The 26770-nt window shown below is 48.6% G+C and overlaps 2 protein-coding genes across 7 annotated transcripts; one reads left to right on the top strand and one right to left on the bottom strand.

The window, feature by feature from the left end:
• Positions 1-2933: 2933 nt before the first annotated feature.
• SMIM11A (small integral membrane protein 11A) lies at positions 2934-25528 on the bottom strand. Of its 6 annotated transcripts, XR_004349756.1 has the most exons (7): positions 25429-25528; positions 22776-22878; positions 22515-22597; positions 21782-21884; positions 17546-17723; positions 5740-5834; positions 2934-3127 (listed from the first exon to the last, which is right to left on the bottom strand). XR_004349756.1 is itself a non-coding variant. In XM_032631254.1 (6 exons), the coding sequence occupies exons 4-5, from the start codon at positions 21791-21793 to the stop codon at positions 17559-17561; spliced, it is 177 nt and encodes a 58-aa protein (XP_032487145.1). In that variant the 5' UTR covers positions 21794-21884; positions 22515-22597; positions 22776-22878; positions 25429-25528; the 3' UTR covers positions 2934-3127; positions 17546-17558. The 6 variants fall into 6 exon arrangements, 5 of the variants coding, with proteins under 5 accessions (XP_032487145.1, XP_032487143.1, XP_032487147.1 ...); XM_032631254.1 differs by lacking the exon at positions 5740-5834; XM_032631252.1 differs by lacking the exons at positions 2934-3127; positions 5740-5834 and adding an exon at positions 15094-15272 and having other exon boundaries at positions 25429-25527.
• On the top strand, positions 4287-5459 carry FAM243A (family with sequence similarity 243 member A). The gene has a single exon (XM_032631251.1). It carries the CDS (start codon positions 4609-4611, stop codon positions 5377-5379), a length of 771 nt encoding a protein of 256 aa, XP_032487142.1. The 5' UTR covers positions 4287-4608; the 3' UTR covers positions 5380-5459.
• Positions 25529-26770: the final 1242 nt, after the last annotated feature.

The following is a 26770-nucleotide window of genomic DNA, read 5'->3' as shown; positions in this document are numbered from 1 at the left end:
CACCGTCCACACACACTCACACGCAGACACACACATTCACACACACATCAGCACACATATACACTCACGAATGTGCACACACACATACACACTCACACGTGTAAATCTACCCCATATATACACCTCACACACACACATACTTCCACAAATGTATACACACTCTGCACACACACACTCTTACATCCATACTCACATGCATCTTTTTTGTTTCACAAGAAAGAGAAAGATCATATTTTGGGGTGAATGAAACTCCTCCCTTGTCTGGTCCAATTCTCTCATCCTACGTGTGACGAAAAGCAGCTGTGAGGAGCGTCAAGGCGTGTGAGAAGTCCCCCCCTTGGTTCTGGTCAACTCTCCTTAGCTCTAGAAAGTATATTAGAAGGATTTTTTTTAAAGAATTTTTTTGTGTGTGTGGAAAAACGGTGACTAGGGGTTCTTCTCCTGGTTGGCAAAGAGAGGTGAAGGGGCACTTTCGTCCTCTCTTCCCAAGCGACTTGTCTCCCAAGCGGGGTGATAATCATTCCAGCTCCATGGGTCGCCACGAGGATTAACCAAGATGCTTCATGTTGAGGTACCAGGGCTGTTTCCGGCACTAAGTGCTCTAGAACAATATCATCTCCCCCACTCACCGACAGAGCAGGGGCTTTGTGACCTCACTTGACAGACATGTCTCATTGGGGGTGACACTCCAACAGTGGGTTGTGGGACAATGAAAAGTCCGATACACACGTGTACACACACACAGTGGTGGATCATCTGCTGAGCAGTGAATTTGGGTTTCTTCCCAGCAGTTTTTCCTTCCTGCCCTGCCCTTTGTAGGGGGCGCTGGGCTCTGTGCTCGTTGCCCTGGAGGAGATTCAGGATGCCAGGGCGAAAGCCTGAGGGCAGGCCCTCTTCCCCTGTAGCTGAGATTGTGCTACTTGTCCTGCAGAAGGTAGGGGAGGATAGGGCTGCCTAAAGGAGAGAATGGGGGCAGAGCTGTACCCAAGCCTGGGGCCAGACAGACAGACAGAGCCTCTTGGGTTAGGGGAACTGCGGGGTCCTCAGCCTATTCACTCTTTGTCCCCCTGGAGTTGGCTGGGTCTCCTGGGACAGTGGCCTTGGGCACACACCTCAGTGGGCCGGATCCTAGCCTTGAAGTTATTAGCCCCAACAGGACTGCAGTGCCTAGGTGCCGGGACCACAGTGTTGGATGCAGGCACATCCGCATATGACCACAGTGAGCAGAGGGAGGGGTGGCCTCAGCATCCTGCCAACGCTCTGGCCTTGAGGGTGGGGTAAGGAGCCTCTACAATGCCCAAGTCCAGTGTGATTGATTTATATCAATAAGAGACTGTTTCACAGAGTGAAGAAAGTCAGAAAGAAAAACAGATATCGTATATTAACGCATATATGTGGAACCTAGAAAAATGGTACAGATGAATCAGTTTGCAGGGCAGAAATAAAGACACAGATGTAGAGCACAAACGTACGAACACCAAGGGGGGAAAGTGGCAGGGGGTGGTGGTGGGATGAACTGGGAGATTGGGATTGACATATAGACACTAATATGTATAAAATACATAACTAATAAGAAACTGTATAAAAGCTGTATAAAAAAATAAATTCAAAAATAAAATAAGCATAATGTTTCCTGCACAACCAAGTTTGTGCAATAAGACTCGAAGTAGCACATGTAAACACACCTCTGTGTATATGTGCGGCAACTCTTTTAGTTTATGGGATTTGGTGGGGGGAGGTTACGGTTGGTGAAACCAGTTTCCAAACGTTCCCCCTTTTTGGTGACGAGCACAATTTGTGGCATGTGTGCCAACAGAACCACACTAATACTTACACACTGAGTTAATATTTCTGTTCCTCTCCATCTTTGAACCGAACAAACTTGATCTCCCAGTTATACAAAATTAATTTCAATGAATTAAGCATATGACAGCATTCTACCTTAGAATATCCGTTACCCAGGCAGTGGAGAAGAAAGAAGTACAGAAGTGTTTTCTAGAAAAGCAGATAGTAGTGACTCTTAGGGCCAAGGGAGAAGGTTGTGACTGGGAAGGGGTGTGGGGTGTGAGGCTTCTGGGAAAGCAAGGTTCTATCTTGAGTCCTGGGAGGTACTTAAAAGGTGTTGCCTTATAAGTCATCAAGGAGACATATACCTACTGCCTCCTAGTGGTCCTTCTGTCACCCTGCACATTCTCCAAAGTGGGACGTGACCCAGGTGAAGCTTTGTTCTTTCTCCCAAGCCCTTAGTATCTCCCAACAGAACCTGAAGTCAAGAAGGGGAAAGCCACAAGGCATAGCATCAGGGGAAGGAGTGAAGGGAAGGGTTCTCTGAGTTTCTCTGGCCACCCATGGTGCAATGCTTTGCTTGAGTCCAGACCCCACCCACTTTACTGACTGGCAGGCTACTTCTCGGTCCTGCTCGGGTGCAGACTTGGCCTCTCCCTGGGCCAGTGAGGGTGGATGCTTGTGGTCTTTGTTGGCTTCCTTTCTGTCAGGCTGGACAAGATGTCCCAAGCTCATCTTGCACATTTCCTTCCCCAGACTTACAATCAAAGTCTGGGGACCCCTGATTCCTTCAGTAGGAAATAATATCGAGAGACCATGATCTGGAGGGTAGAGTATACATTGCTACTGAGTTTGTTTGTTTGTTTTGGTTTCTGACATGATAAGCAGTGAGGTTCATTAGTTTCCGTTTTCTTGCATATTTTAGAGATCATTGTGTTTTAGTTTTCTTTTTTTACTCTTGTTATTTTTAAAAAATGTGAAATGTTTATATTTTCTAGTCAAAACTATAAAACAAGATACATTCAGAAAAGATTTCTCACTTTTTTTCCTCCCTCCTGTTCTATCCCTTCCCCTATAGGTAAGCATTTTTAATTAGTGTTAGGTTTATTCTTCTGTTGCTTATATTTGAAAATACAAGCAAGTATGTATATTCTTTATCATTTATACACACACATATATTTACACAAAGGTAACATTATACATTTTCTTCTACACTTCTGAGCATGTTTCTCATGTCCATACATAACTAAAGATTGGATGAGAGAGAAGCAAACAATTGTTGTCTTGGGATTGACTTCATAGTATTATATAATGTTTTCACATCGCTCCAGGCCACAGGGTCCTATGGGAGAGGAGGCAGAAAGGGGTGTCTGAACAGGGTTGGGGGGGGCTCTAGGACCACCATTACCACTTCAACCGAGCAGCCACACTTCTACATATTTAGCATCCATACCAAATTTGGTCTGAAAATGGTTCCTGCCACCAGAAGAAAAATTCTAAGAGAAAATGGCCACAATTATCAACCCAGACCCACTGATTCTAGCCTCTGAGAAAGTTGCTTGGAGAGCACAGGCTTCATGTTAACTTTACTATGCTAGGTTAGTCTTACTGTCTGGCATTGCTTAAACTTGAGTCCCAAGAAAACTTTGTGGGAAGAAAATCATCCATTCAACAGTAGAGAAAAGCACCCAATAAATCAGTTTGTCCACATCTTCATTTGAGGGAACCCATTATTCACATTTATGAAAGATCTTTAAGGAGACAAGAAAATACAAAGGAAATTAAAGAGGCTGCTAGAGTTTGAAGTAAACTGTCATTTTGCCTTGAGTATATAAAACTAAAGTCCTTTGTAGACGGAGTATTGAATTAGCTCAAGAATTGGCAGCCCCAGTGAAAGACAGGTATGCAGGCTGACTTTCTTTCACTGTTCGCCATACCCTTTCTGCCGCCTGGAAAAACCACTCTTGATTGTGAAAGTGGACAGGCAGCAGGCACAAAGTCCATGTGTACACAGACAAACCATATATGTGTCTAGGCCTCACCGGACACATCATGACTTGTACCCTTGGGGCCTGGCACAATGCCTGGTGTATAGTAGGTGCTCAGAATGGTTGAATGAACAAATATATTACACTTCATCCTCATGACCTAAATGGAAATGAGTGAGGAACTTGGCTCATCACTGTTAAAAGGTTGCTTTAGGGGCTGAATTGTGTCTCCCCCAAATCTCATGTTGAAGCCCTGACCCCCAGGACCTCAGAATGTGACTATATTTGGAGACGGGGTCTCTAAAGAGGTGATTAAGGTAAAATAAGGTCATATGGGTGGGCCTTAATCCCACAGGACTGGTGTCCTTATAAGGAGAGATTAGGACAGAGACACGTGGGCACACAGAGGAAAGGCCAAATAAGGACATAGGGGGAAGGTGGCCATCTGCAAGCCAAGGAGAAAGGTCTCAGGTGAAACCAGACCTGCTGACACCTTGATCTTGGGCTTCTAGCCTCCAGAACTGTGAAAAAATAAATTTCTGCTCTTTTGTTACGGCAGCCTTAGCAAACTAATACAATTGCCAATCTCTCTCCAGACCTACTACAGATGCAATGTCAAAGTAACATCTTGGATGGCTTGCCATTCCCATTCCCACGTCATATAAGCCAGAAAGGAATTGTTCTGAGTGTGTGTTTCATGATGCTTTGAAATCTCAAGTGTATCTATGGGACCAGCTCAGCTGTAAGAAAGCCCTTTATGAGGTCATCATCCCACTCTTGCCAGATCTCTGCAGATGGAGACACTCAAGCTTTGAAAAACACTTGAAGAGCTACCATGCCTCACTTTGCAAAACCTCTTTTAAGAAACATTATTATCAGAAATCTATTCAACAGCATGAAGAGGAAGCAATGTCTCCAGTATTTGAAAACCCTGAGAACACTGCAATATGATGGGTTTACAACTATATATTTTGGGGAAACTTATATCCCTGAGAGTCTTGTAACAGGGGAAGATTTTAGTGATGGCCATTTCATGCCAACTCCAACTTGGTGTATTGTGCATGCCGGTGGTAGTCAAGGATGGATGCCTTGGAAATATCGGATGTTCCTAAGGGATGAGTTATGCATCAAACAAGAAGAAAGCCTCTTCTCTGAGTTCTGTGATGTGGCAAAGAAGACCTACGGGAAGTGCACCATTGTGGTCAAAGACAGAAGGCAGCAGGATGAGATGAAGCCAAAGGAAGACACAGAATCCGAGGCCCAGGCCCATGTCCCATCAGTCCTTAACTTAACGAACATCACATGTTGTCCTGAGGTGGCCAAGTCCTATGGCCATAAACTACTCTCTCTGCCTTCCCCTTACAGTTATCTGAACCCTCTAGACTCAGCCTGGTCTTCTCTGAAATGGTTTGTCATCAATTACAGAAAGGAGTTTTGTTTGCAATCCACTGATGGTGTCTATTCTTACCAGTATATACTCTTCAGTGATTTAATTAGCAAAGGGATTGAAAGGATAAACCCAAGCAAATGGAGAACACTAACTAACAAAGTACAAAGATGGGAAAACTACTATCTTGGTAAATTTTCTGAAGTGCGATTCCTCTAACAGCAGGGCCGTGCTGTGGGCATGATCTTTACCAATTCTGTTGGGTTTGATTCTGGACCACTGCAGCCAAATATACTCCAACAATGACCTCACAGGGATGCTGTGAGGACTGCTTCCTAAGGGCATTGGCAAAGTGCTTATGGTTTGCTGAAGGTTTCATTAAATCTTGTTGGTAAATTAGTGATCTTGACTCATCTGGTTAAGGCCACTCTGAGGGCTATTATGTCAGTGAGAGGATGAGAGTTAACCGAGCCCAAAGGAGCTGGGAAGTGAGAGATGAACAGAGCTAAAGGTTGTGTGAGGAAAAAAAGAGAACCAAGAGTGTGCTCACAGAAAACTGAAATTAACTAGTGTGCCTACCGGTTTCAGTCCACCAAAATAATCCACAGGGAGCCGGCTTGCCATCAACAGATGTGGTCCAGATGGTGGCTGAACAGGCTCTTTCCCTTCCATTGCTTGAAAGCAAGGAGGCAGAGGGTGAGCAAGAGACATCCAAGGAAGTTAAACCCCAACCAGATCCTCCAGGCAAGTTGGTGGTCCCCATAAGGAACCTGGAAAGCTATGACAGTGATTGGTTCAAGTTGGACTTGGTGGGTGAACAGGTGACGTAAACAGGAGGGTCTACAGAACCCACTTATCCAATCCGTCTCCCATTCCAACTCCAAGAATCCCAATGGGAGGTCACTAGCCCGTCATGCAGTTGCACCTCGGGGCCCTGGTTGCTGAGCCACCTGTGGCTAACAGCACCCTAAAGTCTGGGGCTGCTGCTAATGGTGGCTGTAAGGATTTGTGGTGGTATTTTTCACTTTTATAAAAAAAAAAAGCCCTGCCTCCTATTAAACATATCACAAAATTCACTCTTGTTTATGTACGTTCAGGCAGTAATTTTATAGCAGAAGTAATTATTCTGGGGTATGTCAAGAACAATGTCTGAAAATTGCTACCAACTCCCAATAGACTTGCCTATATATCAGATGGTGAGGCCAGGTTCCCGCTAGCCAAGCACAGAAAAATCAGATTCTTTGCTTGTCTTCTGCCCTAATTCCTTCCTGAAACTCCCTGGATTATTTAGAAACACTTTGTCAGAAAACAGATATTCGGTGCTTTTCAGCAACTAAGCGGTGGACTTCTGCTTAATTATGATTATTATCATAATTATTATCCTGTTTTTATGCATTTTATCTGCAGATGAATCACACTTACCACCTCCAACCACTGGGAACCAGACACTCTCAGCTGCACCTCCCACTTTACAGCCGACCGTGCAGTATGAGTTTCTTGTGGCTGCTGTGACAACTACCACACACTTGGTGCACTAAACCAACAAAAACTTATCCTCTCCCAGTCCTGGAGGCCTGAAGTCTGAAATCAGTTCCGCTGAGCCAAAATCAAGGTGTCAGCAGGGCCCACGCTCCCTCCACAGGCTCTAAGGGAGAATCCATTCCTGGCCTCTTGTGGCTTCTGGGTGGCTGCCCGCCTTCCTTGACTTGTGGCCACATCACTCCAATTTCTGCTTCTGTGGCCACATTACTTTCTCCTCTTCTGTGTCCAATCTCCCTCTGCCTCCCTCTTATAAGGACATGTGTGACTGCATTTAGGTCCCATCCAGATAATCCAGAATCATCTCACCATCTCAAAATCCTTAATTTAATCACACATGCAAAGATTCTTTTTCCATATAGGGTAACATTCACAGGTTCCAGAGATTCAGACCTGCATACATTTAGGGACCATTATTCAGCTGAGCACAGGTTCTAAAGGTTTTCTTCTGCCAGCTGAAATACTGCATTTCCCACTGAAATACTTCACTTCCCACCACATTTCCCAGGGGTAACACAGTTACCCCTGGTGAAATGGCTCTCACTGCGTGGTACTTTTTTAAACCTTTTATTTATTTTATTTTAAAAAATTTTTTAATTTTTTGGCCATGCTTCGCGGCATGAGGGACCTTAGTTCCCCAACCAGGGATCGAACCTGCACCCCCTGCCATGAAAGCGGGGAGTCTTAACCACTGGACCGCCAGGGAAGTCCACTGCATGGTACTTTTGTGTGGTTTTTTTTGCTACCTGTTTCATGTATGTTTCAGGATTTATGTTCCTTAAGGGTAAGTAACAGGACTCAGACCTCCTTGGTGACTTCAGTGTCGGTGGCCTGCGTTTGGGATGTCAGTGCGTTTTGCCCCACGTCGCATTTATCTCACACCTGTCCAGAGTTCTGTAGTGACAACCACTAACAGCTATACACGCTTAACTCACTTAATCCTCACAACAGTCTGCGACGTAGGAACTACCATTGTCTCCATTTCTCAGAAGGGTAAACTGAGGCACAGAGAGATACGTAACTTGCTCCAGTGCGGGAGAGCTGAGGTTCAAATCCAGAGTTCCCAGGTAGAACTGTTATTCACACAGCCTCTCTACTAACGAGCAGCCCAGTTCACCCTCAAAACAACCTCTCAGGTAGGTCCTATCACTTTCCCATTTTACAGATGAGGAGACTGTGACACTCAGGCCAGTCAGAGCCTAAGCCCGTGTGCCCAGCCGCCATGCTTGGCTTGGTTATTGAAACACGGTGTAAGGCTTGCCTCTGACATCAGACAATCGGCTGGCAAAGTGGCTGCCTCCAACTGGACACAACAAAACATACTTCAGTACAATATTGAGCTAGAGGCAGGTACTTTTTAAAGACACATTATTTTGCAGTGAGAAAAAAAATGGGAGGGTTTTGGGTTATCAGATGAACAAGATAGACCAACAGGAGCTATTTTTCTTGGAAAACCGAGACGATCTAATAAAACGAGTTTAGGATTGTATTCCTTCGAGGCCTTGTTCAATCATTAGAAAGCAAGTAGGGAAAAAGAGAACATCGGTATAACCAGAGATCAAAGGGCCACGGGTAACGTGCAACTGAGTTACGTAATATTGTACTCATAATTAAGAAATGCTGCTTTACGCCAAGCATGGAAACTTCCAGGAGAAAATAGTGGAAAGTACACAGGGTTTTGGGAATCGGATGGATCTCGTTACAATCGCAAGTTTCCAGCTTGTTAACTATGAGACTTTGGACAAGTTACTTCCCTGAGGCTCAACAAACTCATTCGTAAACTAGAGTTGAGGGCTTAAACACTTAGCACACACCAAGCCACTACATCATGACCAGCCCCGACTTAGCGCTCAATAAACTGGAGCTCCTGTTACTGCAGTGCAGGCTGGGATTCCAGCAAGGGCATCCACAGTTGCTCCTCATTTCCCTTTCACTCTCTGTGGCAAATTCTCGCTTTTTATCACTGGGTTGTAATCAGAGTAGACACATCTTAAGACGTGTCTTTTGATCAAAGGAAATTCTTTTCTCTGGCATTTCTTTTAAGACCATCTGCGATAGGTTAGGGAATTAAGGATAAGAGGTCTCTTCTGGTGGTGTGGACAGCAAGGATGGAGAGTACAGCCTGGAACCTTTTGGGAGCAGCACTTGTATGAAATAAACAGTAGGTGAGGGCTTCCCTGGTGGCGCAGTGGTTGAGAGTCCACCTGCCGATGCAGGGGACGCGGGTTCGTGCCCCGGTCCGGGAGGATCCCACGTGCTGTGGAGCGGCTGGGCCCGTGAGCCGTGGCCGCTGAGCCTGCGCATCTGGAGCCTGTGCTCCGCAATGGGAGAGGCCACAACGGTGAGAGGCCCGCGTACCGCAAAAAAGAAAAAAAACCCAAAAAACAGTGGGTGATAAGGCCCAGCAGCCCTGCAGGTGTGGACACATCTTCTGGAAGACCCTTCGTGATGTTGGTGGCGCTGACTCCTTCAGAGAGGTTGGCTGAGGGCACATCTCATCCACTTTGGTCCTCGTCAGGACCAACCACCACACGCCCACTCCCTTCCCGTGGGCCAGGCGCCCCCTGAGGAGGTGGCGCGTTGGAAAATGTGCTGCCCTGGAAAAAGCCCAGAGGGAAATAGGTTAATGGAGCTGAATGCCCACTGGCTCAGGCCTTGACCACTCAAGGAAGGTCCAGGCTCAACTGAGTTGATCGAGCTGCACCTGGCCAATCAGGGGACCGAGTTGCCCCCCCCATCCCCGCAGGTGGTACACACTCCTTCCATTTGTGATTGTTTTACATGTACAGAACATTTTTATATACTTGGCCTCATTCAGTTTAGATAACCCCCTGTACATAGGCAGGGCAGTGATCGTTAAGCTCGTTTTACAAATGAAGACAAAGTGGTAACTGACTCACCTGGAGGGATGCCCACCTGTAGGGGCAGAAGGGTCAGGACTAGAATCCACGTCTTCCTATCAGGAAGTCCTCACAGCCCTCTCTAGCTGGTTCTATGGGTCAGTTAGGATTAGGTCAGGCTATGAGTAGTGGAGACCTAACCACAGAGATTTAAATAAAATAGAAGGTACCCTCCCATCCCCCACCAAAACAAAAAATGCTAAGGTGGCAGTTCAGGGCTAATATGATGGATCCACGATCATAAAGAACTCAGGGTCTTATCTTTTTCCTCTACTGTCCTAGACTTGGTTCCATCCTCAACATCACCTCATAGTCCAAAATGGCTGCTGAAAAAGCCATTGCGTTAGCATTCCAGGTAGCAGAGAAGGAGAAAAGGAGGAAGAAGGGCTCATCCCTTTTCTTTTAAGGGGCTTTCCAGGAAGTCTCACACTTAAACCTTCCACTTAAATCTCACTGGCCAGACTTAGTTGCAAGGGAAGCTGGGAAAAGTAGTTTTTATTCTGGGTGGTGATGTGGCCAGCTGAAAATCCCTGCTCCCCTTCCTTTGGGTGCTACCACTCATCCACTCACCAAATATTCGAGCACCTTCTATGTGCCTGTAACGTGTGGCCTGGACAGGGGCCCAAAGAAAGTAAGCTCAGGCCCTGGAGGCAGTCAGGTTGGTGGTGTGGAGTACCTCTCGGTCAGTGAGATTTTGGAGGTGTGGGGAGTGAGGGCTCAGAGTCCAGGGCCTGGCTGGGGAGTCAGGGGCAGAGCGGCAGGAAGAGGTGAAACTGGAGCCGAGGCCAGAGGAAGAGCAAGGACTTCATCACAGTGGGTAGAAGAAGAGGTCAAGTGTGTCCAGCTTACCCACTTCCCAGGGCACAGGGTATGTGAGTGTGCGCTCGCACGTGTGCGTGCAAGTGTGCGTGTGGTGGGCAGGGAGCAGTGTGAGTGGAATGAAAGGAAGAATGCAAGTGTGGAAGGGACAGGATGGAAAAAGAAAACAACGTGTTGTATGAGAAGGAGTTTGGGCTATTCTAGAAGGAAAGGAAAGACCCTGAAGGGTGTGGTACAGGACGATGGGTTAGGGTGTGGAAGCATAAGTTTTCCCACCAAGGAGTCCAGCTCTTGGTTAAAAACCCATGTGTGGTTTTCCAGGCCTGACCGCAGGCAGTTACAAAGGTGTCACCCAGCAGGGCTCATGGGGGCAAACACCACCCTCCCCACAGCAGACTTGGTGACAGCCAGGGCCCTGCCGTCTCTGAAGGGAGCTGTAGTCCACGGCTCAGGCCGCTGACCTGGAGGGAGAGGGGAGAGGGGACTGCAGGCCCCAGGTCCTCGGGCTCTGCCCACTGCACCCAGCATCCCTCCCACACTCAGAGCAGAAGGACTTGCCTCAAGCTAAAGGGGAAACCGAGGCCTTTACCCAGCACAGCTTCCCTGGGTATCCCCTCGCCCTGCATGTACCGGGGCCTTCAGTGCCCGGCCCCCAGATGCCACCCACCTCCAGCCCGGCCAGGTTCCTTTCCCTTTTCCTCTGGCACCTCCTTCAGCCTGTGATCATGCTCAAGCTTACTCCTTCAGGAAAAACCTTTCCCTCAACCCTGCCTTCCCCTAAGGCTACCAATGTCTCTGTCCCCACCTTTGAGGTGCACAGCAGGCGGCAAAGTTGGGAGAACTTCTTTTACAATTTTTAAATAATCAGCTCGCCGTGAAGTCCCTCCAAATTTAATTCAATGGGGCTAATTGTGAATCTTTGAAAAGTACAAATCAGTACATTAGAGAGTGTCCAAAACATCTGGAAACTCAAGGGAAATATTGAGCCAATTATTTGAAAACTAACTAGTTATTTGTAATTAACATATTGCTCAGACAAAAAGTTGTTTCCTGACTTTGCAGACCACACACACACACACACACACACACACACTTGAAATTAGGATGCAAACGGCACTGTTTCTATTTCCTCATACCCTCCCCACTTCCCGCAGCCTGGCCTCTGTCCTCACCTTGCCGTCTTGAAGACTTGATGACCCACGACTTGGAAGAACAAGAACGCCTGCCCACCTGCCCTATCCTTGCACGGGAGTGAAGAGTACAGGCCCAGAGCTGAACTGCGAGGTCCACATCCTGTCTCTGCCTCTTGCCAGCTGGGGAACCTTAGACAGAGAGGTTAACCTCTCTGTGCCTCGGCTTCCTTATTGTGAGACGGGGACAGTGACACATGTTGGGGGTAATAGATGTAAAGCAGGAGGAATAGTTAAGGGCTAAACAAGGATTCGCAGCTACGTTCTCTCCCCTGCTCCCCAGCCTACTGGCTCCAGATGTTCCTTCCCAGCCCGGCTTCTGGCTCATCTCCCTCTGCCCATCGTTTAAGGCTCCAAAGGAGATTCAAGGACCACCTCATCGGCATCCCCTAGGGGTTTTCAAATTTGTTCACAGATTCCTGGTCTCTCCCGCATGGCTTCTGATGCCGTGGGTCTGGGGCCCAGCCCAGGAGTCTGCACTTTAAACAGCCTCTCGTGTGCGCTCACGTTTAAGAACCCAGCCTCAATCCTCTTTTTCCCTCCAGACTCTCCGTCACCCTGGCTTCCCTCCGACAAGGACGAGGCCCGTGGCATCTCAGCACAGCCGGGGACCTCAAGTCGGCTGAGTCGCAGTACCGTGCGTGCGCAGGCCCGGCCCCTGCAGGAGGCTGGGAAGGTCGCATCCAGGCAGGTGTGCTTCCCTGAGATGAGAATTTGGTGACAGACGGGCAAGAGATGACCTTTTTTCAAACGCCCCAGATTTTTTGTTTGAAATATTCAGTTCCTGAGATATATTATGTACGTCTCTGCCTCGTCAAGCAAAGTATATAAAGACAGTTTCACCTTTCCTTAATGTCATGATGGGTGTCGTTCCTGGTGTGGGCTTGGCGATCGTACAGACGAGTTCTCAGGCCTGGTCTCTGCTCAAAGACCGTCTCTCTTGCTCTGAGGTATTTCTGCCGCCAACAGCCTTTTTTCATATCTGATTCTAGTATGTTGTAAGCTCAAAAACCAAAAACGTGTTAGGAGCCCATCTAACAAGACGAAATATCTGTGTGAGGGATCCTGGGGCTCTCTTGTGCATGGAGGACGTAGATTCCAGTTTACGTTCTTTGAAACATCTTTCAGTTGCCCAGGGATGGTGGTCTTATGGAATCGTTCTCAGTTATGGTCCCGAGAGAGGCTGGGTAGGTGCAGTCAGATGGGGTCCTGGGTGTGGGCTTTACCAATCGCTCCATCCACCCACGTGTTCATGCATCCAACCACTTATTAAAAGTCAAGCTAAAAATCTACTGACTTCATGTACACACGGTTGGAAGAGTATCAATAACTCCAACTACAGTAAGTCCCCTACATACAAACCTTCAAGTTTCAAACTTTCAAAGATGCAAACATGCATCTGGTTCCAGCAAGGAACCAGAACCTGAGCCATCAACGTCAGGCATGAGTGAAATTGCAGCCCTCGGTCTCCTATTGCTGACGACCGTTCAGCTCTACCATCTCCCACCTCCTCTCCCTCCTCCAGTCGTAACTCTTCTTGCCTGTTCACTCGATGCCAGCCCCTATATGCCAGCTGTTGTGCTGTACTGCTGTACTCTTCAAGGTACTGTCCTGTAAGGTTAAAAATGTTTTCGTGTTTGTTTTTTATGTATTATTTGCGCGAAAAGTATTATAAACCAATTACAGTACAGTACTATAGAGCCGATTGTGTTAGTTGGGTACCTAGGCTAACTTTGTTGGACGTACACACAAAATTGAACTTCCGAACGCACTCTCAGAACAGAACTCGTTCGTATGTTGGGGACTTACTATAGTGATTATCTCCCCCTAGTGGAAGAAGAGAATATCAGAAAGGTTAACTTAAACCCCAAAACACCGGTTACAGAAAACTTGTGGGCGTGGTCAATGGTTTATTCCTATCCTTAGATGATCTGCTACCGAATTTTCCAAGAAGACGGCCAGATGTTCCACAAATTCCAAAACTGAGTTCTAAATCCCAAAGCCTAGAAACACACCTGTGTTTAAAATAAACCTGAACCTCTACTAGATGGGCATAGGGTCTCCGTGAAAAGCCAAGGCCACTCTTCATCCCCTGCCCTGGGATTTACGAGGCATATAGGTGTAAGTACGTATGAGGAAAGGGTGCCCAGAGGTAGTGGGTGTGATGCCAGGCGTGCTGGGAGCCCACGATGCCCTCATCCTGCAGAGAGGTGAGGAAGCAGAGGCCGAGGCCCTAGCGCAGGAGCCTAGAGCAGGGTGGGGGGGTCACCCGCCAGGCGGCAGAGTCCGCCCTGACAAAGGCTAGGCCACGGCCCAGGGTCAGTTCTGGACCTACCTGAGCGGGTCAGGGAAGCGAGGGTGCCAGGCTGCGTCTCACCTCTGCTCTGGTCATCTGCTCCTGCCACACGGGACCCAGGCCACCGCGGGGCTCCCAGGCAAAGGCCAGAGCAGCATCCTGCAGGGAGGCTGAGGTGCGAGCACGAGGGAAAGTCCCCTTCTATTTTGGGATTTGTAGCTTGTAGAGTCAAAGTCTCCCGTATTTAAAACTTTGATTCTGTGTAAATTCTGTTTTCTAAATTGTGATTAGGAGCAATCACAGTAAAACTTAAGAAAAACATAATTCCCTTTATTCCTCATGCTTAAAGTTCCAAGTTCTGCCAACCTGGGCCAGGATGGCGTGGGGCAGGGGGGAGGTAGGGGGAGTATCTACTAACATGCCCTCGCGCAGATTTTCCACGTGGCTGCCTGCAACGAGACCAAACATTCCACCATATTTGTGGCTTTGGCTACTGCTGCCTCATTCCCCATCCTCTGTGGTATCTGGAGAGAAGTGAGAAAACGGGAACCTTTTAATAGAGACCTCAGTCGGTTAGGGGCTGAGTCAAAAGACTTATGGCCCCCACTCCTCTCAAATATTACAGTCTGCTGGGCATGTCCCGCCCTTCATCTCATATCAGCAAATCGGAACAAGCAGACTGGTGGGGAGAGGACAAAGCACACCTGGGATCCTCTTTCCTCCTCACAAACAGGCAATTCCTCCTAGACTCGGTGCCCACCGGGGCAGGAGGGTCTCATCCCGCACCCCTCCCTGCAAGGACCTCACGGGTCAGCAGACGCACGATGCTCCTGGAGCAGCGAACAGCCCCTCCCCCCAACAATGAAAACACAAGAAAGAGCCGAAGTGCTCGGAGGAGAGAAAGAGGAAAGGAGCGTAGGCACTAGGGCAGCAGGTTAGAGGGCTGGAGGGGTGGGTGAGGGACAGCAGGCTGACGCGACAGCTATGGCCCCGTCGTCTGTGGAGGTGCACCTGTGATCTGGTACCCACAGCTAGGAGATGCTAGAAATGCAAAATTCCCTCCTCTCACTACACAGAGGGGTGTGTGTGTGTGTGTGAGAGAGAGAGACAGAGAGAGGGAGAGGGAGGGAGGGAGAAGGAGAGAGAGACATACACCTACTTTGGCTTATTCCAAAGACTGGAGACACCCTTTTTACAAAGGTATTTTATTTTCGTAAACAAAATACTGGTTCTTTTAAAAGCACAGAAAAATTCACGTCGTTTTAAGTTAGACTATAGGCTGGGAGTTTATCTTCTGACATACCATTCAATCATTAAATCTTTCATCTCAGCTGGAGTCCACTCAAGCTGACATTTAAATTACAAAATCTAGAAAGGAAGACCAAAGGGAGAAGTATGAAATGTCTCACAGAGTAAGAGTGATTATTTTACTCGCTCAGCATCAACCTTTAAGTTCAGCCATTTACACTTAAACAGAAACCACTGAAGCATATCTATTAAGGAATGAAGTTTTAGCATCACAATTTCCTTTCATCTAAAAAAAAATCCCTTTTGTTTAAAACAAGGCTCCAGGCCAAGCTTTGATAAGCTGCCAGCCTAGGACGGGGAAACGGGCTGCCCTGGTCAGTTCTAGGCTCAGCTGGACAAGCCATCCCTCCCTACTTCACTGACGGGCCTCTACTGAAGTCTGTGGGAAGGAAGAAGCGATTAGGGCCTCGCACCTCGTCCTTTCTTTCTTTTTGCGGTTAACACACAAAAGGATGACTCTGTGGATTAGAAATCCAATCAGCGTTTCAATGGAAACTGCCTTCCCTCACCTTCTTCAATTCTGAAGTGCTCCCTCTTCCCCCTCTAGTGCCTACTCATGAATTTCAGTCAATAAAACATCTTTTTTTTTTTTTTGCGGTACGCGGGCCTCTCACTGTTGCGGCCTCTCCCGTTGCGGAGCACAGGCTCCGGACGCGCAGGCTCAGCGGCTGTGGCTCACGGGCCCAGCCGCTCCGCAGCATGTGGGATCTTCCCAGACCGGGGCACGAACCTGCGTCCCCTGCATCGGCAGGCGGACTCTCAATCACTGCGCCACCAGGGAAGCCCCCAAAACATTTTTTTAAAAAAAAAAAAAAAGAAAGGCAAGATTTCATAACAATAACTTCTTTGGCCTGGCAGGGCATCCAGCTCACTAAGGACCAGGGAGAGGACGGTCTCCTCCCCTGGGGTGAGAAACAGGAGCTGAGCGCTTCCCGCAGCTCCCTCCCTGAACTTGGCATTCAGGACCAGGACACAGTACGACCGGGACACACTGGGGTTGAACGTTCGACCTGGGTTCAGTTCTGGTTCTGCTCTTCACCATGTACAGTGGGGGCCACTTTTCAATCTGAATGGACCACACAGGGCCGTCAGGAGTGGTCAGTAACATCGCTGTATGTGAAACGCTCAGCAAAATGCTAGCCCAGAACAGTCATTCAATACGTTATGACAATTATTACTCATAAGTATGCTTCTTAGCCTCAACAAGTCTACGAGTATTGTAAGGGAATTCACGTCTACAGAAGTCTGTCTCAGAGTGGACAGAGGTTTTGGAGGTCACCAACCCAGTGGTTCCTACAGTGACCTGTTGCTGAGAAGACAGCATAAGAATCAACTAAAAAGTTTTCAAAAGAACAGATGCCAGACCCAACCAGAGGCAGAATGGAACCTCTCTGAGGCTGGACCCTGGAAATCTGCATTTTAACAAGCACCCCAGGCAAATGCTGATCATTAGCCAAGTTTGGAAACCACTGATCTAGAACTCCCTGCTACCATATTTGAATCCTCTCATTTTTAGAGAAAAGCATAGAACTCAACCTGAGAAGTGATGAAACTGGGTGAGCACAACAGAATTTAGGAAACTGCTAATTGTCCTAAGTTCGATCTGTAAGTGGGTGTTTAATAACTTCCTGGTGCCTTAACTCAACAAACACATTCTGGGCACCCCCTGCGCTCTGGGACAGGCACTGGGCTACAACAATGAGGAAGACTTTGTGCCCAGTGAGGCGGTCAATCGGGAAGGCCCTCTGGCCAGGGGACCGACCAGCAAAGGCCAAGGGGCACGAACGTCTATCGTGGTCAAGGAATGGCCTGCAGGAGCATAGAGAGGGGCAGCAAAGGGGGCAAACGTGACCGGGGTGAGGATACACTGGGAAGGGATTTATATGCCATACCTAGGAGTCATTATCCTGAGGTTAGCAGGGCTTCTTAATCTTAGGTACATGCAGGGGTCTTAAATGACCTGTGACCCCACTTCCTCCCCACCCCTGTCTGCAATTTTATGTACAATTTAGGTGTTTCTAGTATGTGAGCTTCTGCAGGGAGAAGGTCCACAACTGTCATGAAATTCTCAAGAGTCCTGTGACCCAAATCCTGTTAAGCACCATTGCTCCCAACGAGGGGGAACCTGCGCAGGCTCCCCAGCAGACGGGGCTCGAGGGTCAGGACCTGCAGCCCGCACCTTATACACAGCTGTTCTACCTCCTGTGACAGGTGGGGCTCCGCGCTCGCCCACAGCCTTCAGACGGAGGGATCCGGAATTCTCTGAACTATCACATGCAAGGACAGGCCCGCCCTAACCCACTGTGCAGTCTGCATTTGCAAAGTCCCGGTACCTTTGATTTCCCTTTAGTTATCCTTCTTCTCTGACTGCTGCTTCTTTTCAGCTTCCAGTTTTTGCCGTTTTGCTTCCAATTTTTTCCTTTGGTATACTTTGGCTCCGGCAAACGCCAGGCAGAGAATTAATGTTTTCGCTGCCAAGATATACAGCAGCAGGGGCACGTGTTCAAGAACCTTAAAGAGGAAAGAAACTATCTTAGATGATCTATAATTGACAAGGAAGGTTTCTCTCATGTTCCTTCATTCAACACACATTTCCTGTGCACCTATTATGCACCAGGCACTACACTAGATGCTAGAGCTTCACTGATGTAGGACAGACGAGGTCCCTGTCCCCGTGTCACTGACAGTCTAGTTTTAGGTGCCCTTCATCACTCCCTTGTTGCTGGCTTCACAGAGAGGACCACCAGTGGCCTGCAGACGTCATAGCTCTGCTCCCTCACAACCTGACCTTGCACTCTGCCGATCAGCTGGCCCCCTGCGTCTGAGGCAGCAGCTCGGTCCAGTGCAAGAAGCCGGAGCCAGGGGATTGGTCCCAGCCCAGCTCTGCCACTGACTGACCCACTGACAGACCATGCGACCTGGGTCAGTCACGTGACCTTCCTGAGCTTCTGCCTCTTCACCTGCAAAGGGAGGTTGGACCAAAACTTCCTTCTGAATTCTCCACCCTTACAGGATGCTGTGATTTTCTCTTGGTTCCAGCTACTCATGAGCACTGGTATTTGAAGATAAAATAAATATAAAAATAAAATACAATAAAACTTAAAACATTAAAACTTAGCTACTTGTTTGTTGTTCCTATCATTTCCTGTCGGAGGGAAGTTTTAACCCATTGGCTGGAATGAAGTCTGGGGAATAACTAGGGATTGGAATTACTCACTTTTTGCACCAGCAGGTTTTATTATGAAATTCTGTATACCACAAGGATCTCAAGGCAAATACTACACTAGTTTTGTAAACATGATTAGTATGACCTGAGTGATAACGATGAGCTCTCTGTGTGATTAAACATTCCTTCCCAAATAGAGTGAAAAGGTATGTGAGACTCTGCGACGGACAGTGCATTAGTCCCTCCCTCCAATGATCTAACTGAAGCTCATCTGAAACTAGTTAGGGAAACCTTTAGCTGAGAACAGTACGCTCGCAGACGTGGAGGGCTAGAAAGGATTTTAAAGATGACTTGGTTTATACCTTGCTCTACACACGAGGAGAGTAAAGCTCAGGGCAGTTGAGAGGCCCATCCACGTTACACGGCTAACTCACGAGGAGGCCAGACTTGGAACAGAACGTTCCAAGCCCTACGCCAGTTGTCCTTCCACTGATTCTTGATTTTAATGTAGTGGAATTAATGAAATCAACAAGTTATGTCCCAAGAACACCCTGAGTGACTAGATAATGGTTTTCAACCACAGAATCATTTTAAGGTAAAGAATACGCACAACACGTGCACTTCAGAACGCTCACTCTGGCCACAGTGTAAAAGACTAAAAGTGCTACAACAGTGAAAGCTCTTATCCTGACGGGCAGAAGCAGCTTAGAGTACCGATGTGGTGTCCGGGTCCTTCCTGCCTCAGACCTATGGCTAATCTCCCCGACCTCCCCCCAGCAACCCTCTAACTCACTTACTTTCTTGAAGGTTCACATTTTAGGGACGAGGATTGGCTCTATGTTTATAAGCCCGCTAAGAAAGAAAAGGTTGCTAAATTGTACCTCCCTGGAGGCAAAGACCACCAGCTTGGAGATATAAACTTCTTTTTACGTCCACTAGGACTTCCCAGGCTAACCGAACCCTGGCTTGCTCTGGCAAAAGTTACCCTCTTCCAATTCTCTCAATCTCTATGGGTGAGCCTCTGGAGTCCTGTTATAACCAAGCCCCCATCACAGCCCATGGTTCCCGTGACCTAAACCCAAAACTTAGCTGTGGCAGTTACAGGAATGTACATCATTGCAACCAGAAGTTAGAAACCCACTGAAATGGAAACACAACAACAAATGGACCCAGGTAAGCGGTTTCAGTATTTACTTTCTTTTGAAAGGCTGTGGAGAGAAGGCAGAAGTTTCGGGACTGAGAAGGGGCATAGCAGTGGTAGTGGAGGCCAAGGATACCACAGGGCTAAAGCGAAAGGTTTCAGGGCCCCTGTTCCTGCAACACTCTTGGACAGTTTTGCTAAATCTTCAGTCGTGTTAAATCTCCTCCTCTGATTTCCTTCTAACAAACCCCTCACGTTAACTCCCCAAACCTGCAAATCTTCAAGGGAGTAAATGAGTAAAATATAGCTGGGTGGATTAGATCTATAACAATTTTTTAAACAAATTCCCAATACCTGTGTCGTGAGAATGACTGACTTTTTAAACGCACTCTGTTGCTAAGGTACTAATACACAAGTAGGGCTGCCTCGCTGATGGCCACAGGCCGACCGAGCTAGAAAGGGAAGTACAGGATTCACCGGGGCCTCCATAATCCTTCAACCTCCCGGGGGGTCACCGCAATCAGGGCAGGAGAGGCCATTCCTTTCTGACACTACATGGAAGGGCGCCCCCCTTTAAACATGAAGCTGCTCCCCGGTAGCCCTGGAGCTGTGTGTCTGCCCGAAGTTGGGAAGGTACGGGCAGATTTTGCTCCTGACACAGGAAAGGACTCCTTTTGTGACAAGCAGGATTGGCCTGGGTGGTCAAGTGGGTCGATGTCACTACACAATTAAAAAGAAAACTTTCTCTGCGTAGTGCCTCACCGGTACACATCAGAATCCCCTGGGAACTCACTAACCCCAGGCCTACGCAATCAGAAACTCTGGGCATGGGGCCACATCCGTATTTTAACCAGTCCTCATGGTGGTCGTGCTACACGCTGTGGCCTCGCAGCACCAAGCACATGGTCTGACCCTCGCTGGCTGACGTGGCCTCTGGTACCAGCTACCGCCTGTCGTCAGGCTCTGCAGAGGCTAAAAAGCCTTCCCTACATCTCACCCCACACTGCTCTCTGCTTCCCCTACCCCACACCCTCTTACTGCCTTGTCTTTCCTTCCCAGCCTTTCTACTGGCAGCGCTGGAACCCCAACACAGGCGAAACAAATGCTCCCGCATCTCCAAGCCCTGCACAGAATGCTCACTCCGACTGCTGAATCTCAACCAGGCTCAGTCCCCAGAGCCCTCCCGCAGGGCCCCCCAAGCCCCATGGAGCTGGGGAAGGAGGGGGGTCTGTACTCTCCCACCTCCCTGATCCTGCTTCCAGACCTTTCCACTTCTTGCGATGAAAGCCAGCGGCTGTTCTGAACAAGGAAATGCTTATGATAATTGAAAAATTACGATGAGTTTGAAAATACACACATTACACATATATGTGGAAAAAGCACGGGAAGAAAATACACCAAAATTGTTCATAGTAGCCATCTCTGGATAGTGAGACGACACATGATTTTGATTTGATTTGATCCTTTTCGAAGCATCTTTTTTCGTGACTGCTCTTAGCCAACCTCCAACCTACCCCATTCCATCTCCTTCCGGGAGGTAACGTGACACTCCCCTTCCCTCTCCAAGATGTGCTGACTATGCCCACAGCCCTCTGAATGCTTGCGGCTAACAGGAAACTCTCTGGTTGCCCTTGAGCTTCTGCTCCCACCAACTGCATCTAAGGTTTTACAGGGGTCAGTTGTGTTTATTCTGCAGCCAGTTTACTTAAGTAGCACTTGATGTTATAATAGATAATTTATTTAAACACGAGACTCATGAACTATGACTGTGTAAAGGAAAGGCTGTTTCCATGAAAACTAAGTTGCATGCTTTGAAAGACTCAATTTGAACTGGAAAAAAATGCAACTGTTGGCAACACAAATGTAAAAGATTAGAGAAGCAGAGCATAAAAATCAGGAAAGATCTTGTATGCAGATTGCTTCATCAGATCTTAGTCATCCACTTTAAAGAAACCAAAGTGTGAAATTATAGGTGAAACTTCAAAGGCATGGCTTTTGCAAGAAAAGTGAGGCACATGTGAGGGCAGTTGATGTCCTCTCAAAGAAGAGGCCTAGCCTTCCTCCAAAAGTCTGGCACATAAATGTACATTTATCTGTCTTCATTTAAAATATTATGTATTATTATGATTCCTGCTTTAATCTACTTTTCTTCCTTCTTTTCTTGCTTCTTAATCAACCCATCCCTACAGAACTACTATTCTGAATTTGTACGAGCAGGAGAAAGAAAAACCCCAAGCCATCAATGTTTAATGGTATTCTTACCTTCCAGTTCATGCTGGGCCAACTGGGAGCTCCCTCCTGGTCAGTGCGGGCCACTCCACTCAGGCAAGTTGGAGAGGGGGCCGGAGCGGCAGGTCTCACTGTCCTGGTGGGGAAGAGAAGAAGCAGGTCAGCGTGGGCTTTCTAGAGCAGACCACCTTAGGAAGACTTCTCTTGCACCGAAAGAAGGCCCATGAACAAAGACGGCAAGCTCTGCAGAGAGGAGGGTAAGCGTCCCCAACAAGGGGACCAGAGCCTGCTAGAAAGCAGAAGGCCTGGGTGAGGGTCGAGCTCTTGCTGAGCGGGTGGATGCCCTTGGCAGCTCTTCACTGGGGAAGGGAGCACAGCCAAGTGGAGGTGGCGGCACTGCTCCTGAGGGGACGCAGGCTCCCATCCCATTCATCTGTAGACGGAGGAGCCCAGGTCCAGGATCTGTTCCTCCTCCCACGCCCTGCCTTGAATGAGAGCTGGTCTGTGGATGAGTGTCATTTTATTTCTCAGGTCCTCTGAGTGTTAATTCAGGTAATCTTGGCTTTTTAAAATATCTGAAGGGAAGGGAATCAGTGATGGGGGAAAACAATATCCTAAGAAAGCCGTTCAAATCGAGAATGCCCTCTAAGACGTGAGAGAGACCTAGGGGAAGGTGAGGCGGGAGGTGACAAGGCAGGGACACGGCTGGAGCACAGGATTTGCTCTGAGGCCTCCTGCGTCACTATGTTTAGAATATGACACATACCCCAAGAGTCAGAAGACTTGAGCTCTGGATGAAGAGCCTACACACTCTGGTAAGTGACTTCCCTCTGGGGGCCTCCGTCCCATCTGCAAGTGAAGATGGGGGTGTCAACTAGATGGGCTCTGGGGCCCCTACTTTTCTTACAGTTCGGCGACTTTCAGCGTAATAGTCACAGTTTCGCTCTACTGGGCCCGGCTGTGCTGAAGTGCACTACATGCGTTAACTCAGCTAGTCTTCACACCAGCCCCATGAGGTGCAGTTTACCGTCTACACTTTGGAGATGAGGAAACAAAGTTTCTGTGACACGTCCAGAGTCACGGTGGGGACTGAGATTCGAACACATCCAGTGCGGCTCCGGAGTCTTATCCTAAAGCAGACAGAGAGCTCTGCGGTAAAAAAACATGGGGATGCTTCTCTTTAAATGTATTTACAATTAGAATCAAGAAAGCAGACAATTTCACAGGCCTTTAGAATGGGGCTGATGAGATAAACTTCAGGGAGGACGGTTTTTAAAATTTTCACTTACAAAAACATCTAAATAGAGAAAGTTCAGACCTCATTTACTCAAGGTCATAGTATGTTGAAAACAAGCTAGCAGTTGGCACAAGATAGCCAAGTTTTCCCCGTGACTTTTTCAAAGTCAGATAAGCTAACAACAGGAATTTACACCATAAATCTGTTTACATGCGATGACCATGACTGAAGGTGTGCATTACCTTCACGTATGAATGGCCTGTTTGTCTTTAAGTAGCAGCAGATTCTGCCCTGCACTGGAGAAATATGTTCCTACCAGGTTATAACCTGCTGCTGGAATTTTCACTTGGAATAATCTCTAATAATCTCAGGAATCAGCCATGTTGTAAATTAAAATGTTTAAGGTTGTGCAAATTTTATTTTTACAACTCCTGCTTTTACCGAGTTGTCTGCAGATATAAGTAGACACGTTTGGCTGTTCCCCACACATTTTCTGAGCCCAAATTACATACTCGGTGAATTGAAGTAGGTAAGATATTAATCCCCAAGGTCAAGGACCACGAGTAGGTCCAAAAAGGTTATGGGGGAAATAAAAAGAACGCCCGGGGCTCTGGCCCTCTGGTAAACATGTACTATGTTTACTCGCGGTGTGACCTTGGATGAGTCACTGGGCCTCTCTAAGCCTCAGCTCCCTTGTCTGTAAATTCTCCTTCAAAGATTGGATCATGAACACTGAGCACCATGTTCAGCACATGAAAAGCACTGAACAAATTATCAACCGTAACTGTTATGATAAATACCTTTCTCCACTAATGGACATGTCAAGCTGCAGGACACAAGCAAGTGGCATCCAGGGCAAAGTGTGACAGCAGGGTATAAAGAACCGCCACTGGGCAACCAGGAGAAATGGACTCTATTCTTGGTGGCACCAGTGGCAAGGCATGTGACCTGGGGCAAGCCATCAGCCTCTCTAAACCAAAGTGTTATCGTTTTAAAAACCAGAACCCAAAGAACAACGCTGCAACACTGAAATGCCTAAGTCACCACTCTTTGATATCACAGAATCTGACTAAAAATATACTGGCAGCTGCCTCAACATCATATCTAGAGTAATAAAATGCAATCTCTTTAGGAAAGAAACATATTTAAAGTCCATCTGCAAAGCAGTGGAAGGGGTGCATTGAGGGTGGGAGATGAGAGGGCAAATCAATCAAACTCATCCCCACCCACTGCCTCCAAATGATAACTTTTCTCCATCTCCCTTAAATTACAGGCTCCAACTCAGCCATTTTTGTAGCACCCTGCAGGACTTCAGCAAATGAGAACAACTGAGAAGGCTAAAAATATCACCAGGCTATTTGCTCTGCTGCCATATGTACACCTGGTGCAATATTAGAACCAGGAGGCAGCTGGCATCTGAGGGCTGAACTGCAAAAGCCAACAAGACCGGGACAATTTTGAGAGGCATAAAATCTGTGAAGTGCAGGAAGTTTTAAGCTTCCCCTGGAACTATCCACCGTCTCAGCTTAAAACCCAAAAATAACAATGGCTTAGGAAGAAATAATTCTCTTTCCTTCACTGCAAAGATATCCTGATTTCTCCTTTGCCAGATTTCTCCTAAAAAACAGAAGACCCAGTGGCTTATTTTGATTAGGCCAATTACAGCAATATGGACAATGTGTAGTCTACAATTTTCTTCTTGGCACACCTAACACACCCAAGGGTCGGTCTGTCTCTGGGTGTCTCATTCCAGCCACTCATTAGGCTGTGTCCTTAGTTTGAATTGTCCGAAGTTGTTCTCATTCCCCGTCTCTACCGTTTTCACCTCAACCCTTCACACAGTCATCTGAAAGTAGAGATAGGTGCGGGGAGGAGAAGGTTCCAGCTGAACCTTGGGTATCACTTGGTCGACCTCTGAGCCCCACGCCCGGGTCAGCCGGGGTTCCCAGGGCGACGGGCTGAGCCTCGGCTCCTCCGTAGCCGGAGGGCCGGGCCAGGGTCCGCTACAGCCGCGATACCTGGGAGCAACGCCTGCCCCGCTCAGACCCGAGGATGAGGACCAAGGGCGACCACTGCTTCCCCGCCCCCCCTCCCATTCTACAGAACATTCCAGGGCATTCGCACGCCCCCAAATCTCTCTGGCGGGAACCACCTCTGGGTCCCCGCCTCGGCCTGCGTGCCAGCCTCAACACGCCGCCCCCGGCGCCGGATCCGCCGATTTCGCGGCGCCTGGACAACCTAGCTAGGCAGGACGCTCTGCCGGGGGGGGCGGGGGGGTGGGACGGACGTGACCGCTGTCAACCCCGCGGTCCCCGGGGGCCCGCTGGAGAGCGTCCTGCAGAGAAAGTGCAAAAGCGGGGCGGGCCGCCGAACTCCACAGCGCCCCCAAAGAGCTGCCGGGTCTCGGGTCAGGATTCGGCAGACACGGACGCCATCCACTTACAACTCCAGGCCACGGAAGATCCAGCTCGCCGCCAGAACACGAACCACGACTCCCACAATGCCGCGAGAAAACTACATGTCCCAAAATGCGCCGCTCCGCGCGCCGGCGCAGTGGGCTCCGGCCACCTCGGAGTGTGCGCCGCTGCTCGCGCCGGCGCAGTGGGCCCGGGCCGCCTGGGTGGGTGCGCCGCTCGTCGCGCATGCGTTTTGGGCCTGACGGCCTTCGGGGGCCCGTGACGTGGGTCACCTGGCGGAATCGGCCTGGACCCGGGCAGGTTCTCGTTCTGAACTTACCTGAGCTGGAAGACGGCGGTCGGAGGGCGGGCGTCGCGGGGGCTCCTGCCGCTCAGCCGTCTCGCATCCCTGTACGCTCCTCGCTGTGTGCGACTGAGGGCACGTGGCTCCCCAGAAGTTTCCAAATTTAGCGTTCATGTTCTTTGTCCAAAATACGTGTGTTTTCCCTTGGGATAGCAGTAGGGTGCCCGGTACTAGGTTCCCAGATTCCTTCATTCAACAAGCGCTTAGAAAACCGGAGCGGAGTTTGAGTCCACTCAGTCCCTGTGGCACGGGAGGGCGCAGACTGGCCACCCTCCCCCCGCCGCCCCCCCCCCCCCCCCCCCAGTTCAAGAATAACGAGAGGGAGGTTCACAGACTTCTTACTGCGTGCTTGGCTCGCCATTTTTTGGTTGAGGAAACTGAGGCAAGGGAAGATGATGTGGCCGGCGCAAGACAACGTGTGAATTGGAGTGGCAAAATCTAGATTTGAACCCAGGCAGGCTAACTCCGAATCCCATTGGGACATCTTGGTGGTGGTGAAGAACGAAATGTTAGGGAGTGCAGAGGAAAGGACAAACTGGAGGATTGGGGAGAGGGGGGTTAGTTCTGTCAACAAGTGAAGTTTTCCTGGAGAAAGTAACTAAAATAGTTTTGTTCTAAGCACTTTGTGGCAATTTTCTAATTGAAGTCTCCTAACAAGCCTATAAAGGACATAATATGACTGTAACCACTTCACAGATGAGGAAATGGAGACACAAACTGATTAAAGTAAATTGTCCAGGGATGGGGCTTCCCTGGTGGCACAGTGGTTGAGAGCCCGCCTGCCGATGCAGGGTACACGGCTTTGTGCCCCGGTCCGGGAAGATCCCACATGCCGCGGAGCGGCTGGGCCCGTGAGCCATGGCCGCTGAGCCTGCGCGTCCGGAGCCTGTGCTCTGCAGCGGGAGAGGCCACAACAGTGAGAGGCGCGTGTACCGAAAAGAAAAAAAAGAAAATTGTCCAGGGTTTTAAAACCAGCAAGCGCCAGAGCTGGGGTCTTACTCTGGGTAATCTGGAGCTAGACTCTC

Source organism: Phocoena sinus, chromosome 4 (genome assembly GCF_008692025.1).
Source record: "Phocoena sinus isolate mPhoSin1 chromosome 4, mPhoSin1.pri, whole genome shotgun sequence".
In the NCBI taxonomy this organism is placed as follows: domain Eukaryota; kingdom Metazoa; phylum Chordata; class Mammalia; order Artiodactyla; family Phocoenidae; genus Phocoena; species Phocoena sinus.
The sequence above is the reverse complement of the archived record's forward strand: the minus strand, read 5'-3'. Positions and strand labels throughout refer to the sequence as shown.

What these genes read in the sequence shown, in the direction of transcription:
- FAM243A (XM_032631251.1), top strand. Translation starts at nt 4,609, where the DNA reads ATGCCTCACTTTGCAAAACCTCTTTTAAGAAACATTATTATCAGAAAT.